Raw genomic sequence first — 18,192 nt, 5'->3', positions numbered from 1 at the left:
TATACCTGCTCTCATCTGACATGCATCCAAAATAACAGTAAGGCATTTCAGATTGTATTATTTTCAAAGTCTGATTGCTCCTAAATAAATTTGAGTAGGCTGGTTGTTTTAGATTCAGTGTTCTATAACATAACCAAAATAGTAAGAAAAGTAATAACAGAACGGATTGTTAATAGATGGTTGTGTAAAACATGAAAAAGCTTTTATTTATTTACATATTCAACTGAATTATAGAGCTACTCAACTCAAACAATGTGGGTTGGGGTGGCATGCAACAGCAATGTTATATTCTGAGTATATTGACAAATCTTTATCTCTTGTAAAACAAGAGAAAGCAGGATAGCAGCAGAACAAACAGGAAATTAAGTGCAAGGACTGAAAGTGAAATTTGGGATTATTAATCACAAAGAAAGTTAAAGCAAGAAAAACTATATCCAGAATCACAACATCAGTGATGGATCTGAATTCCCAACAACTCAAAGTCATCCTTGTTCATAAAAGTATTTAAGATCATACATACATTAAGAAAAATGAAAATTCTTCCAGTGAAAATAATTTTTGATATAAAACTTTCCCCCCAATTCATTGGTGGTGATAGAAAAATAGTTGTAAACTCCCAATACAGCATTCCTTCTCATTAAATCCATGGAATATATGCATCCTAAGAAGCATCTCTTGTGTTAAATGAGGCTTTTAATTATTTCATTCTACATGAAGAATTTTTAAGGACTGCCCCAGATAGTCTGTGACACTAAATAATGCTGTTGATTTTTTCACCTTGCTATGATATCTGATGGATATACTGCAAAAATATCATCTATGGCCTTTCACTTTCTCAAATTGTGCAATATTTGGAAAACTATCCAGGCTCAGCTGTTATGAAGCTCTAGAGAGGAGATTCTGGGATCTGCTACAATCTATCATATATCTTTTTAAAAAGATGGAGAATATTTAGGGAGACAAAACAAAAGTTTACCTTATATCCTGAAGATTTTATGTGTACACCTCGCTTGGTCAGTGTAGATTTCATCCGAATGAAAAAAGAACGCTCTAGATTGTTGTCTGTTGAAAGTAGACTTGGGCTTGTAGTTTCCACTAAAATAGACATAACAAAATAATTTATTGATCATTTAACTTTTAGAGAGTTCTTCTGAATAGCTAACCTAGGGCCAAATGCAAGAAGTGGAAGAGGTGTTGTTTTTTAAATTGACCAGCACAGAAGTTGTAGGCATAACTAATAAGCAAATAAATAATATCTCTTTCACCTTGCTCATGATAGAAATAGGGGCTGGGGGAGGGGAGCCAAATTGCTTAGGATGACAATTCATAGCATTCTCTTAATACTCTGCAAGCAAAACTCCACGGTAGAAAAAAACTTGAAAAAACAAACTGATTTTAGGAAAAGAGCCTATTTATTTTTCTGAGACTATCCCACAAATTTTGTCAATTCAACATGGCCTTCCTCAATGCCCCCATGAAAACCACCAGTCCATATATTATGGACAATTTTCAAATAATAAATTGTTGTTTTCTCGCTTCAATTGGAAGCTTCCCTCTCCCGTTGCTCTTTCCGTCAAATTGGAGCTGGCTTTTATCTGAGAGTAGGGAAGAGATAATTGTAACATTCGTCCACCTGAACATGAGTAAAAAGGTCACGTACTTGAGTGCTTTTATTTTCCTATCAAATGCAAGCACACTTTTGTTGTGCAAGATGTTTAATTGAGAAGCAAACCTCTACAAATATATTGGCAAGAAAACATTTCAGTTTAGGCAGTTCAAAGGACACTAGTCAAGCAGTTTTCATCAAATTTAAAGACTGTTGCTTTTATCGACCAAGGTTTTTCCCCTTTATTTGAAAAGGGTTAGGCTGTTGATATTAACTTGCATATATTTACTTTCCTATAGCCATTTTTTACTTTGGATTTCTACTCTGTTGTGATTAGCCCACTGACAATAATGCTTTTTTTCTTCAGTGTGTCTCAAGACTGTTTTTTTAAAGAGAGCATGAATTTCATGTCATTTTAAATGTACAGCTCTTTATCACTCGGGGGAAAAGCAGAGCCATGTTATATTTAGTACTTTCATTTCTTCTGATTAAATATGAATTACTATGAAATTTTTCTCATCATCTAACACGCCATAATACGCCAACAGCTTTTTAATACACTATATAAGCACAAACTTCTGCTCTAAGAGTTTAATTTGCCCCTCTAATCCAATCACATCAACCTTATTTCTCTTATCAGAGATTCCCATTTTGAATTAAATGAGCTCATTAGTTTTAATCAAAAGCAGAGAGATCAAAACTTAAATGTAAATGCTTTAGATCAGAACTGTCAGTCAGCCGTGCAGTTCTATTTTACTAAAACACAAGATCAGAGACCCTTAGAACCATTTTTTTTTCTTCATAAGGGATGCTGAGAGCTCGAAGATGCTATATCCTATTTTTTTCTGTTTCCCAAGGACAGATTATACATTTAAGGTTAGACTTAATTTACTCCTCTATTCTAGTGGAAATAGAAAAGTATGCCAATCTATTGTTGGCTTCTTTCACATTTACTGGTGATGTCCCCAGAGACCTAGTAAAGTGCTAAGCCGTCAGAAACCACACCACAAATCTGGCCTTAGTGCTGGGTTTCATTGGGTAATATCATGTTTTCAGTATCTAAACAATGAAAGCTTCAAAGCAAGGATATATATATATAATCAAGGTGACTAGAACTCTAACCCCCCCCCCCCAAAAAAAAGATCCTAAGCAATAATGGCATGAAGAGACTCACTATGAATTATTACTGCTACTATACCGCACTCAATAGTACAGTGGTTAAAGTGTACATTAAGAAAGCCACAGCATGTGTTCCTCCCGCTGAGTGAATAAATATTAAAATTGGCTTCACACACGCGGCAGCTACAGTCCAGCACATTATAACCTAACATAAGCAGCGAGCAAAATATGTTACAATGTATTGTTAAAAATTATGAACTAAACACATGGAAGTTGTGTTAATTAAGAACATAAGAAGACTTCTGTTTGATGAAAAGAAAGGTCTCTTGACTCAGACACTTCCCAGAAGCATGGCATCAGAGCAGCATTTTCCTAATCGGGTTTTTTTTGTTTTGTTTAATCACAGCAACTTGTTTTCAGATGTACAGTGCTTCTGATTGTGAAGTTCTGTTTTATGGCCAACAGCCATTAATCAAACTATGCTCTATGCATTAAATATATTTAGTTGGTGAAGTATATTTAAATGTTTCATATAAACACACTCTCCTTTAAAAACTACTCAGACGAAGTCTTTAGATTTCCCCTCCCTTCTCATACTGCTACCTGCATAATAGTGGGAGTTCTGATTAAATGAAATAGTTTTAATACTACAAATTTTATTCTGTTTAAATTACTTTTTCCAGGGTCCATTTGATATTTTGAAATACACAGTCTCTCCATAGTTCTGAGGTTTCTGAAGTCCCTTTTGCTTTTTAATGGGCATAAGCAATGGTTTTTAACAGTTCTGCTGCGTTTTTATTAGCATAATACAACTTAAATAATTGGACTTCATCTCACCTACCCCTTCTTTCCACCACATGTTTTCACAATGAATAGGACAACAATCCAGAAACTACATGGAAAAGGGGTAGGAAAAGAGCAACAACGTAATTTGGTCATTCCTTTTCTATGACAACTTGACCAAAGTGCATAAGAAAGCATATGCAGTGATTTTGGGATTTGGAGTTAATCAATAGGATATAATGGCACAATTAATGATATTGTTTGGTGACAATGAGAGACTCAAAACAAGTTTAGGTCCTTTTCCCATGTAGGAACTCCCGTGTCCCCCTTACGCCTCCATTGCAGTTAGCCATGTTATTTGTTGTACAATACCTGGATGCCATTACAGCAACTGCTTAAACCAAAATATGGTAAGATGTATTTGGACACTTTTGACTAACTCAAGAGCTTGGCCTGAAGCATGAAGAGAATGGGATTTCATTTTGCTTTATCAATCTGCAGGTTTAATATTCCTCTTTATCCAAGGGAAATGGGGAATCTGCATCCTGATTCCCTGAAAGTCACAAAGTTACCTGCATGTCTTCTTCCTTTACATTTTTCTAATGTTATTTCTGCATTTTTGCCTCATCAGCATTAATCAACTCTCCCTTTTTAAATTATTTGCACTTCTATTCTGTACTCTTGTGCACGAGACAGAAAGAATGAGACAAATCTTTTGAAGCATGGAGAAGGAAGGAAGGAAGGAAGGAAGGAAAGAAGGAAAGAGATGAGAAGAAATGTTACATGCTACAGCAATGAGCTTGCAACAGGATGACACTTCAGCCAACTAGAAATCTTCAAGTAGATTTGAACAACTAAAGTCTGAAAACTCCTACTGGTTTGAAAAGCAGGTTTGTCTAGGAAGATGATTTATCTAGAAAGAAAATGTCTCTGTGTGTATCTGTGTACATTTTAGAAGGAGATGTCAGGAAAAAAGAAGGATTGATTCCAGTGTCAGTTCTACAATTTTCTACTATATTACTGTCCATAGCCTACCTCTGAAGGAACAGCCGACAATCTGGATCTATGATGAGAATTAAGTACACTCTCAATTGCCCAACTTGAACCTACACAGTTTACTTTTCCCTAGGAATTTTCTGCTCTGTGCCAGCATAGTATTTCTATTTTATATCAGCCCTCCCAACCTGATTCCTTCAAGCCTTATTGGTTACAATCTTCCCACTCAAAACTAAGGATATGAATAATATAAATTATCATCCAACACAGGTGAAGAGGATCAGCTTGGCAAAAAATACTCTGTTATGGCACAGAGGTATTTTCAACTTGTCAAAATTGAAACTATCAGGCAAGTGTTCTTTTCTTCCTTCTACACTGAGAATTGACCAAAGGTGTCTTACAGGCAGTAGTGAGATTCCAATTTTTTTACTACTGGTTCTGTGTGCGTGGCTTGGCGGGCACGGCAGGGGAAGGATACTGTAAAATCTCCAGTCAGAGGCGGTATTTGCCAGTTCTCTCAACTACTCAAAATTTCCGCTACTGCTTCTCCAGAACTAGTCAGAACCTGCTGAATACCACCTCTGCTTAGTGGACAAATATGAGTCACATCACAAATATCAGAACTTTGTTAAGGCATTGGGACACAAGTATGTAACTGCGGCATTTATAACATGATGCCACTCTGCACATCTTATTCTTTTGGTGTGATCAGGATTTCTGCAAATGCCATTGAATTTGCTGGGCTCAAGGCATAAAAGGTAGAAACTACAACAAGTGACTTGTTCTAGAATGTATTAAGCACTAATTTTATACAATTAATTTAATAATGTTCACCCTTACCACTAATAATTTGTATAAAGTTGGGATGAAATATATGCACATGGAATTTTGAAGGATTCAGAATTTACCACCTATCACAGAAATAAATCATTTTGTAGGTTACTGCACACATGAGAAGCAATGCTAATCTCATAAATCAGACCATGAAAATCATACCTATTCTATAACAATAACCATGACAATAAATACAGACTGAGAAGCACAGCAGTTCTGAAATAATCCTACTAGCTAGAAGCAGCAGTTTAGAAACAGTTATACCACAGACTGTGAAGGGACTCAATATTTATTTTAAATAAACAGATGCCACAACTTCAACATTAAGTGAAGAATCATTGGAAAGCATCTGCGATCATTATAAGACTTTCAAAACAGGCTGTATACATATTGTATTTGTCAGATAACATGATTAAGATACCCAAAAAATCTTTAATAATGTTTTCATATTGAGAAATTATTTTAATGGGGCTTATTTTTGAGTCAAGTAGGTGTATTGTATCTTATGGCAAGATATGGGGAGCAGACTTGTAAACTTGATAGGACATCTTTTACTGTAAATTGGAATATATTAATATAACTGTTGCTTATTCAACTGCTGTCTTACCAGAGGGCCATAAGAAGGCTAACAATGAAAAAACAACAACAGCAAAATAACCAACAACAAACCTTGGACAAAAATGAATTAAAACTGAACTGGCTAAGAAGAAAGATCAAGATCATGTTTATTTTCTATAGGCAGAGAGATTTCAATACATTCCTTACATTAAGGGCAACACATGAGATGGTTCTCTCCTATGTATCCAATTTTGCTCTCACATGTTCTCTCATGTGGTTACTAAAGTGTCGTTCCTAAATGTTTTGCACAGCCCTAAGTCATAGATAAACATTGCCAGCTCCAATCAGTTTGCTTGTTTTAGAGCAGTGAAACATAAAACTTATCTGTTCTGTCAGGATATAGTTTTGTACAGTTTGTGGTTGACAAACTGTACACAATTGCAGACAATTTCTAGTTGCTGCTATCTATCACATGTTAATCCAACCAACAACTGGAGAGACAAAAGCACATCCATACTGCAGGCGTGTCTTTTGGGGAATATAATATGACTTCCTAAACAGGATGAGCTCCAAGCTGAAAGCCCAGCTTTCTGTAATAAAAAGGCCTCTAGATCAATGTTTTCAAACTCAGCACACATGGCTAGATGGAGAATTCTGAGTCCATATTTCTTAAAAGTTGTTGACATTGAGAAACACTGAGCTAGCTATTTCTGGTTGTCTTTGACTTACAACTGCAACTGAGTTGTAAGTCAGAACAGTTGTAAAATGGGTCACCTTTTACTTTAGCACCCAATTGTGTGATCTTTTTTTGCAGTGGTTGTTAAGCAAACACCATGGCTGTTAAGTGAACCCCATTGCTCACTATGGGCAAGAGAGAAAAAGAACCTGACAATTTCATAAAAATGTAATGATCAACAGATCAAATTTTGTAAGGTATCTAAGTGGAATTACCTCAGGCATTCCTCTTAATATGTATATACCAATTGTGAAGTTTTAGTCATTTTCATGTAATTTAATCTTTTCTATAGACTCATGTATATTTTCAAACAATTGTTAACATTATTAATCTTGTGTGATATAATTTAAAAATATTCACATCTTCTAAATAACCAGTCTCTCTAAATATTTAACAGAATCCAAGTAATAAATAAACCGAAGGAGGTTTCCTACAGCTGAATGGCTTGGCTGTGCTTTCTGCTTTGGGATAGAGGCTAGGTCTCAGCCGGTCTTCTGAAAGCTCGCAGATTTGCACACAAACTACCATACAACAGCAGGTTTCAAGGTGTTTAATGTCAGACAACAAACTTCCCATCCGGCAAGAACGGCATACAATCTGGTCTTGGTTAGCACTGGAAGCTTCTGCCTTCCAGTACTATTTAAAGGTGTAAATACACTCACCTAAACCGCTCTTAAACGCCCCCCATCATCCGTTGCAGCACTATAGTCGATTCCAAAAGCCGCAAAAGTACAGGGGTTTTTCCAGGTGCTAATGGTAGTTCATACTGCCATTACCAATTTCCAGGTGACTCCCCATCTGGAATCTCTCTTTTTGTGCTATCTTTCTGATGATTAAGAAGCGAACTTAAATGAAATGGAATACACTGTATAGTATCTCCCTCTGGCATGGTACTTTAGGAACATGTGGCTAGAGAAACTTTGAGAACACGTTTAAGGTATAATTCCAGACTGTCTAAATAAAAACTCCTAATTTGTAGGGAGTTAAAGAGAACAAATCTCGACTCATTGAAACTTTCAGTCAGAATGGTTATTTATATCTTTAAAATAGCAAGTTTTCTGAAGCAAAGAAGTCTTCTCTTGTCTTTCTTATGTTTCCTTTTCTCTGGAAATTTCAGACTTAAATCAGAGGCTGTGGGTACATCTTATTAAGCCTTGATTCATAACTTCTTGATCAATTTTCCCCTCCTCTTGCTTTTAAAATAACTCATTTTTCTGTCTCTAGTTCCGAGATATGGGTTGGTGTAATATAGATAGGAGTAATATAGATAGGAGAACCAAAAGTTGCCTTTAAGCTTACATGTTTATTCAGCTGAACAAAGACGGGCCCCTTTAAAAGAAAGGAAGCCCCGAGCAATCGAAAATGCTTGTATTTATACACTTTTCACACTACACCCAGCCAAGCTGGCACACAAGAGATACAGAAGTCACCCAGAAAGGCTGGCACACAGGAGATAAGATATATCAAGATATCCATGGTACTTTTTGATACTTTTGGGAGGTTCTTTAAGGACACTGTGTGGTCCTGCATGTTCTAGGACATTGGGTGTTCCCCCTGGAAGCTTTCCACAGCCCCGAACACTTCCACAGATAATTGAGCCATCTGCCCATGCAAATGCCTTCTAGGCTTTCTCCAGATTCCTGGTCAATACAAGCTACAGATGGGACAGGATAGCCCTTGTGCCTATGTGACACAAAGCCTCTCCCTCTCATGAAGATGTAGCTATCTGAATTGAGAAATGAGATAATGTGGCTTCTGTATTATAAATACCACATATTATTTTACTTATTTCTTATTTCCATGGAATATATACACACAGAAAATTTACCATATTTCATCAGATTTGAATTTTGATAATTTTGAAATTTGATAATTATTAACAAGAGCCAAAATATCACCTCCATGTAATAACAGTTTGTATTCAATTCCAGCCACCCAAATGTCCAAAAATAAAATTAAATATAAGAAGAATTAATTCAAGATATGTCCCTTGATACATCTTAATTGGAGGGGAAATAATCTCCTTTATGAAAATTCGAGCAAAGGAACTAAAATAATAGATTTTAAACCAAGGAATATAAATGGAAATTAATCCATCTCTTTCATAAAAAGTTCCAAATAATCACACTGAAAGATTTTTTGCACATCTAACAATGTCACCAGAGTAGTTTCAGGTTTCTCAGATTCATTTGTTAAAATAATCCACTAATTATCTCATTTCCACTAATCATATTATCCAAAACTTGATGTCCTTCCATAAAGCCAGATTGTGCAGCATGTATGATTGATGGTAGCATATTCTACAATCTCTGTGCTAAAGTTGCAGTCAAGATTTTTGCATCTGTTTTTAACAAGGATATTGGGTGATAATTTGCACAATTTGAAGGGTCTTTCCTAGCTTTAGTACAATTATTATATAGGGCTCATCAAAAACATTAAAACAGTAGTAAAATAATACATGATATATGGAAATAAAAATAAGAAGCTCATTTGAGACTTATTGGAGTAGATGTCTTTGTGGCAGAAATAAAACATGAATTTCACAGTGAAAGGGCATTAGCACTGGATTCCCCTTTTATCACTGAGCTTTCTACAACTCAGTTTGGGTTTTGTATTCTCAGTGCTAAAACATTGGGCTCACCACTGCCCTAGGTATGCTTGAAACTCTTGAAATTCCCAATGTTGCATCCTGAAGTCAGCTTTAATCTTCAACATCTGGAAGCCAAGTTGGTTGGGGAAGAGTGAGCTATGTTCTCCTTCTTCCTCACCAGCATGGCCTTAATACAAAAATGCACAATATTTTTGTAGTTGAAGTGGTATGAGACATTCCCAAAAATGATTGGGGCTAGGAAAAAGGAATAAGAAGGTCCAGGACAAAAGTAATTTAATTTTAAAATGATTAGAATGCAATGAATTAAATGTGATCTATATAATTACTCATTTAATCTCCTTTTCTGTCATGCTAAAAATTACAATTTGGCAAGATTCAAGACTCTGTAGACTGCATTCATCTATTGGGGTGCAGGAGCTTCATATGACTTTAGTTCTTCTAGAAGGAATCTCCAGTTTAGATTCTAAATAAATGCTTGGTATAAAATATGAGATATTTTTTCTGGACTTGAACATGATTGAAATTGTAACTGATTTATGTTATAGTACATTATTCTGAAGATGTATCAATGTGCTAATGTGCCAAAATACTTTGTTCTAAAGAAACGAAGTATTGTCCCTTCCACTATGAGAATTTGTTATCCTTTTTTCAGTGTTGTGTGGCTCTTTTAATACTCTAAAGCAGGGGTCTGCAACCCCTTGGGCTGTAGCCCGGTATTGGACCACGGCCCATTTGAAACCAGGTTGCACAAGCAGCAGGTGAGCATGCATATGCACACAGCTCCATTTACATGAGTAGCAGGTACTGTCATGTGCACATATGAAGCTCCATTCACACAAATGGAACTGCACACCTGCACGCGAGAGTGCTTACTGCTTACACAAATGGAGCTGTACGGACCTGCCACTCACCCTGAATCATTTCCTCTCCCCCCCAGTCCACAAAGCCAGAAAGGTTGGGGACCACTGCCCTAAAACAGTATTTCTCAGGCTCAGCAACTTTAAAATGTGTGGACTTCAACTCTCTGAATCCCCTAACCAGAATGCTAGAGAATTCTGGGAGTTGAAGTTCACACCATTTAAAATTGCTGAGGTTGAGGCGCATTGCTATAAATTACAGGAAAGCCATGGAAATAACTGTAAGTCATTCCATCCCCACTACAAATACACACCCACCAAATAACATAGTTGCCTTCTGTTGCTACTCTCTTTTGATTTATTCAATGAGTTACCATTTCCAACTGTCATATGCCAAGCAGGACTTTGCTTCTTGGTGTGGCCCTACCCTGAGAAAATGAAGGACATTTAAATGGTCTTGCCCTGTTTAATTTCAGAGCAAGATTGGTATTTGGAAAACACACACACACTCTAAGGAAATATTCACAATGTCAAAGTCACAAGTCAAAGTCACAATGTCAATGCCAACTGTTATTTCAGCCACCATATTGAGCTCAGTGTAGAATACTAGGCATCGTAAATATACACTTTGGATGTACAAGACATCAAAAAATAAGAAATTATGCAGGAAGCTAGGGTTCTAGAAAGAAAAAGTAACACAAATTCTATAACAACAAAAAGTCAACATGTTAAATCTTATTGCCTTGCAGTTCTAAATACAGCCACTTGAGAAATGCATGTTCTAGTACTCAGATGATGCTGGATCCTACCTCTACTGCCCCCATATTGGACCAAATATGGCAAAACTTTTATCTCAACCATAAAATGATTATGAGCCAAATTCTTTTATTAATCTGCCCTTAAGAGCGAGAGCCTTTTTTATAACAACATGATGTCAAACTAAGGGCACTAGGACTTAGTCTTTGTACTACAGTACAAAATAACAATACATAAACACCTTTGTGAAGGCAGCTTGAAACCCCATGTTTTCTATTAAGAAGTCATGTTCAATCTTTACTGTTGATAGAACAGAATAGCTAACAGAGAGAACATGGCATATCAGAAAGGTCAATAGTTATTATGAGCTACAAATATATTTTTTTCCATCCTTCAGGCTGTTTAGCGCATATCATAGCACGAGCAGCTGTCTTCTTTAATGCTTTTAAAATTAGAATCACAAAGAAGAAGAGAAAAAAAATACAGTTGCAATTGATTGCTCTTTGCTTTTGTTAAGTTTACTTTAATATACTATTTTATATACATGAATAGTCTACATAGCCCAACCAAGGGAGGTAACTGGCATTTCATATGCAAGCTGGATTCTTTATTTGTTTCTTGTTAAAAATACCTTATCACAAATTGTGTTAACACAATGCATTATTTTAAAGAGTTATATTATAATTTAATATATGCAAATAATTTATATGTGTGTGTGTGTGTGTGTGTGTGTGTGTTGCCTATAGGTTATATATGTTTAGAATGGATGCCGTTGAACTATGTACATTTATGTAAACGGAAAAAATACAAGACCATTCTCTACTTTGTAATAATGCTATCATAGTGAACATTCCAATTAAAGATGTGAATTTATGCATCTCCCCATCTCCTATTTTTCAAGGATGAAAAATGGTTCAAACTATTACAGCTCAAGCTAAAATTTTGAATCTTGAAAAGTCTTTTGGAGTGTCAGCTGGGTACCAAAATAGCTCAGTAATTCTGAAATATGATGAGAAAGCAGAAGAAATAATTTATATTGATACTGATATATCTACACACAGAGACATACTAAATAAATATACTGAACACACATACACACAGAGCAAGAGTGAGGGAGAGAGGGAGGGAGGGGAAGAGTGTGTGTGTGTGTGTGTGTGTGTGTGTGAGAGAGAGAGACAAACAGACAGGTTAGGTGTTTAAGATCCAATCCTATCTATTGTAAATTCAGTTGAATAGGATTTCAAGTGAATCTGTATGTAAAGACTGAAGCTTCACTATCAAAGACTAAATCTCAACTTTCTGCTGAATTCTATTTCTGCTGATCCTTAAAATTTTCAGTGCCATGCTGCATATGGAAATTGATTTAATATAATGCAAATGTTCGTGTTTTACTGGTACAATCTTTTGTACTCTCTATGGAGATTCTTAATCATTCAGGTCATGGTTGTCTCAAGAAAGATGCCTTTTGGAATAAAGCACCTTTGCAACAATCTTTTGTACTATTTCTTTTGCTTGAGCTAAACCCATCTATTTCTTTTCAATAAAAGCTTGCTTAAAAATGAAACAAAAATATTAGGCATTGATTTCTCACATCTGTCAGTTTGGATTAGAATATTCACTGTTTACAACTCTCAAATAAATGTATGCCTGTATTTTCTCTGGTAATGACCCTGCCCTGCTCCATGATCTTAATTCCTGCAAAGGAATTATATTTATTTAGAAGGATTGTTGTTTTGGGGAAAATAGGAAGAAGGAGTATCTTATACATTCACTGCCTTGAGTTACTTATAAAGTAATAAAGGTGGGATGAAAATCTAATAAATAAATAAGCATTTAATGAGATGAAAAATGCTACATTATGAAATGAGTTGGAACCAAAAACTGAATAAGGAAGACAAACATGTAAAATGCACATTGTGCAAAGCAATTTTTCTCCATTGTTTTCATCAGCATAATTTATCTTTGTGAGTTCTAAATGTGAGATTGTATACGCCTGTGAGAAATTTTCCATAATTGAAATATTCGTCTTCTTGCTGAGAATTTATCTCCAGACTATGGTGTGATTAGGTGTAGAATTTTTCCTAGATTCTATTATCACAGATTTCCATGTAAGGGGAATGAAAGATCAGTGTAGAAGCTCAGTAGTGGAAGCTGTGTATATAAAGAGACTACACAGAGAGTACTATATTCAATTGCCATTATTTCCAGGTACACAAGAATGTGGTTAAATTACAATCCCCAACAACTATAACCAATATGAAAACTGGGGGTTATATTTCAGCAGTATCTACATGGTGACTCGGTATTTATATGATCAGTTTTGAGCTAATTGAAACATTGATGAATTCATTATAAGGCAATATATGCGTGTATACATATATACATACACACCCTGGGAAAATGTTAATGGCATTAGGAATAGGATGTGATACTACAGAAGGGAAATTGGTGAAATTACATTGCTAAAATATTTATGTAAGATTTAAACTGGAAGGGGATGTTTGATTTTTACTCTGAAAAAATCATATGAATAAATAAATACCAGCAAATTTGTTAAAGTTGGAAAATATGTTTGGATATTCTATTTGTCATGCTTTTCACAGAAGTGCGCTCTGTCCACTTTCTGCACTAATGTTTTTGAATTATTACCACACAAACATATTTTATGGTAAATATCTTTATATACATTTTATTGTCAACTATATGTTTCATTCATTTTTATGCATTTATCAATATAATTTGTATAACTTTTAGATGAAAAATTACCTAAAAGTTTAGAAACTTGCGGCAAAAGGATATTTCTGTCCCAGGTTCCATATTGTTTTAAGAGAAATAAAATGTATATTAACTTGCCTCCAACTCTGCATTCAATGAATCTTAGAACCTAAGAGGATAGAGTAGTAATTTTATACCTTCTGGGATGATGTACAATAAAAATATACATTAAAGCTATACACATCCAATTAAAAACATTAAGTAATACAAGAAATGGGCAAGCTGAAACTTTCAAACAAAGCAGGGAAACCTTGATGGGTCAGATAACAGCCTTTGAGAGTCCAGCATTTTGCATCACACAGTGTCCAACCCATTTGGGAAGCTTGAAATCCACAAATGGGTCTACTTCCATTTTGCTTCTCTGCATATTTAGCCTGAATAGATGATCTATTTTCTAATACTATAACAGAGGGAAAATTTCCTCTATTTATTTTTCCTGCCATGCATAATTTAATATTCCTCTATGAATCTTTTTTTTCCTAAGCAGTACTTTCACATATTGAAACTGCTTTAGCTTACAAAAGCCATGCAATCATCCAGTCTAATTTCAAAAGCCTTCTTGCAAGCTAGTATATCAAAAATCTAAAGGGAAATATTATCCTCCAAGTAGTATATAAAGGATAAGAGAAAGTGGAAAACAAAAAAGGGGAAAGGGAAAAGAAAAAAGAAACAAACAAAAAGAAAAAGGAAGAGAGAGAGAGAGAGAGAGAGAGAGAGAGAGAGAGAGAGAGAGAGAGAGAGAAAGAAAGAAAGAAAGAAAGAAAGAAAGAAAGAAAGAAAGAAAGAAAGAAAGAAAGAAAATACCCACTCGCTTTTAGGCTTAGCCTTGCCTTCCTCTTATTTCAGTCCTATTCACCCCAGCAATTGACATGTGCCTTCTCCACATAGTAGATTACAAGACAATTCATTTGGATGATCCTTTCAAAAATATGTCCTTACTTAAAGAGAGAAACAGAATGATCATGGGCCGGCAAAAAAACAGTGAGAATGGGAGTGACTCCCAATTTCCTGCCAGCATCCCCATTGACATTACTTGCAGACAACCAAGTCTTTGATTTTTTTCTTTATGTACACAACTTTTGTTTTGGATCTGTACATGTACAAGTATAATAGAATTGGGCAACTTGTATGTCTGAATGTTTCTTGTTGACAGCACACTTTTAGATTAAAATTAGGGAGGAAATGTGCTAGATGATTATTATCTATTTTTCTTTTTGAATAGTGAAATTTTCCTATATCTATCCGTAGATATGGCCTAATTAAGAAAAAAAGTATTTAAATATACTACGTTTTGTAAAACTGCTACAATGCCGTGTTCTTTTCTTTTCTCTCTCATATTTATCATTTTCTTGACAGTATATTTTCACTACATAGCAGCTTGCACTGTTTTCCCCCCCCTTCCTCCAAGCCTAGAGTTCACCCCATGGATTAACAAATGATTGAGGATTCTCTCTTAAAAGACTCTTTAAAAACCTGTCAGAATCAGCCTGAGACACAGATTTATTATGAACTATTTAAAGGGCTTAATATATGTATCCCTAAAGAGCCCTTGGAGCAAACTAAAAAGGAAGAGTGGAGTTCTCAAAGAATGGGGAAAATTCTCCAATGCCCCACTTTCTTCACACCACGATTACTGTTTACTCAAAGGATAAAACGCCTAACCTGTCATATGCAACCTTCAGAAGCCATATTGCCAGTGAAGTACAATCGAAAAAGAACCCAAACAATGGCACTCAACAGTAATACCTTGAAGGCAGCTGTAATTTATTTTCTATCCTCTTCACTAATACACTAATGTGGCTTTTTCTTCTGAAAAAAAAAAGGTCCCATGTAGCAGTGGAAATACTACCTGAGTATCATCTGAATGCAGGCTCGGGCCATTCCCTTAATTATATGTTATTGTATTAAAAGAAACTTCCTAATAATTAGATCACCTTCCAAATGTGTGCCATTCTCCCATCTGAACTTGGGGAGGGGGAAGCAATGCATATGAGTTAGTATTTTAAAGCGTGTTAGAATTGAGTGTTAACATTGTAATGACATCCTACCTGCAAAATTGATTTAACGTGGATGCCAAGTTATAATTACAGTATCAGTTTTAGACTACTGAAAAATATTTAGGAAGAAAACCTCTTCCTTTATGTCAAGTTATGTTTCAGATTGGCTCAGTCAGTCTGGAAGTTCACTTTAGAACTGGTATTTTTCTGTAAGTTCAGTGCAATTAACTGCGAATTTATTAACTCTGTATGTGCTCATAATACATTAAGATGTGTTTGGTTACTCAGTATTCCAGCTATTCCTCTTGTGCTTAGCCAGCCAATGCCATGAGATTTTACCAAATATTTGGGTAACACCCACCCCCACCCCCCAAAAAAAACCAAAGAAAGAAAATCACATGGTGGCTCAATAAAGTTGGAACCATCATGCACAAGGTAAAATTCCCCAGTCACAGATTTTAGCAGACAAGCAGATGCTAAAGACTATAAATAAACTGAGATTGAATTTGCAGGTCACAATCATTCACAATCTATCATTATGAAGTTAGCAATGATAAGTTTGGCTTTGGAAAACATGCATGGTTGGAGTTAAGATAAATTAATTTTTAAACACCATGGAATAAATTGTCACAAGGCATTCTTACTTAACCATCACTTAATCTATGGTCTGGGTTCAGATGATAACAGAAAGCAAACTCTTTTTAGCTATTAGCTAGCTGTGTTTTATGATTGTGTTCTAAAGTAATGTTTCAACTGTTATTATTGTGTATCTCATATAATTAGGCAGAGGATAGAAAAACCATAAATAAATAATAGATATTATGTTTTGTTTTCTAAATAGTATACTTACAGTTTTGCCATGAATAAATTATACATAATATTATAAAACTGATAAGTACCTAGCTTGATTTGTTGGTTTAGATTCTTTACCAGCCACACCTGCCAATCTGAACATTTATTTGGGTTGCCTAATACATACTCTGTATTGGGAATAGAGAAATGTGATAGACAATTGTACTCTGAACATTTGAACTACCATAAATTGGAAATTTAGGGTTTTTTACAAGTCATGAGAATTTTATTTAAAGCTTTTCAGTGACTTCTCAGCTGCCTTTTATCCATGTTTCCTGTCTTCATTATTGTAGAGAGATATTTTATACTCAGGTCAATGATATTCTTTAATGCATAACTATGTCTGAAATCTTAAAATCTCTACAGTTCTTAAAAGGCAAGATGTAGGTAGGTACTAAAAACAGTAATTAGCTGACTGTTCAGTTATTTTGCTAAAGAAATATAGGGAGCATATTTAATCAAATCAGGCATTTACATAATTATGATTTCCTTCCATTATAATTTTTGCATTCTGTTAGCAAATTTGGCTTTTGCTAACATGATGCAAAAGTTGTTAATGAGTGTCATTGTATTAGCAACTTTCTATGACATTAACAAAATTAAATTTGCTAATAGAATATGACAGTTACTAACATAAGATTAGTGCAAAGAGAGACCAAAATCTCAGTAGGCCATCAAAAGGTAATGATCAACATGTAAACAATGCCTGGTTTGCTTTTTCTTCTTTGATAAATATAATGTGAATGTGTGTGCAATGTCATTCCCATTTTCATCTACAAAGAGCTCCCTAGGAAGGTCTTTTTTACACGACATTAACGCAAGCACAACACAATGATTAATTCTGGATAGAAAATTCTGAGCTATCAACTTTCTTTATTGGAAAAGAAATAATTCATTCAACAAGATGAACTGACAGAAGCATCATGCAAAATATGTGTCCTTAAAGTCAGATATTCACTATGAAAATAAGATAGTATTTTATCAGATAACCTTTTAAAAAATAATTATTAAGCAACTTCATTAGCCAGATATCAGGATAAGTAAAAAGTTTATAATCAGAAGGAAAAAACTCAAAAAAACCAAAAATTTTTTTTCTCAGAGTTACAACAATTCTCTGCCACTCTAACAACTTGGAAACTTGAGAGATACTGTACTTTAAAGAAAACTAAATAATTGGTTCTAGTTAAAAGATTTTGAGTTAATATGCCATCTAAATCATTAGAATATTTACTATCTGGAAAGAACATCTGATATAATTTTAATAGAAACATAATTGAGACAGTGATATTAAATTTAAATTATCTCTAAACCTACCCTGGACAACCCCTAAATAATCTGATGACATTTATCCATGGTTAAGGTATCAGTTTAGAAACCAGGAGACCATGAATTCTAGCTTCACCTTGGGCAGGAAGGCAATTAATTGTGTGACCTCAGGCCAGTAGTTCTCTCTCAATCCTTGGGAAAAGGCAATGATAAACTGCTTCCAAAAACTGGAAGTCAGCCGTCAAAACTGATTTTAAAGCACAAATCACACTGACAACAATTTCCATTGCAATGTCCTACCTGTCAATGAATATTTCAGCTTCAACCATAACAACACAAGAGCAAACAATAGATAGAAACTCAAGGTTAATCGCACCAAACTTGATTGCAGGAAATACGACTTCAGCAACAGAGTGGTCAATGTCTGGAATACTCTACCTGACTCT

The 18,192-nt window shown here is 35.0% G+C and overlaps 1 protein-coding gene across 14 annotated transcripts in view; it reads right to left on the bottom strand.

Annotated features, from left to right (window-relative positions):
• NPAS3 (neuronal PAS domain protein 3) overlaps nucleotides 1–18,192 on the bottom strand; it is a 783,057-nt gene that overhangs the window by 53,127 nt on the left and 711,738 nt on the right. For all 14 annotated transcript variants that reach the window (XM_087951821.1, XM_087951807.1, XM_087951808.1 and 11 more), the window contains one exon: nucleotides 977–1,095. In XM_087951821.1, the coding sequence (XP_087807947.1) occupies nucleotides 977–1,095 (119 nt within the window). The remainder of the gene's footprint in view (nucleotides 1–976; nucleotides 1,096–18,192) is intronic.

This window comes from Notechis scutatus, chromosome 1, assembly GCF_049901735.1.
Source record: "Notechis scutatus isolate UNSWTSFEM ecotype Mainland chromosome 1, rNotScu1.2, whole genome shotgun sequence".
Taxonomy (NCBI): domain Eukaryota; kingdom Metazoa; phylum Chordata; class Lepidosauria; order Squamata; family Elapidae; genus Notechis; species Notechis scutatus.
Note: the sequence above shows the minus strand (reverse complement) of the source record. Positions and strands in the feature narration are given on the sequence as shown.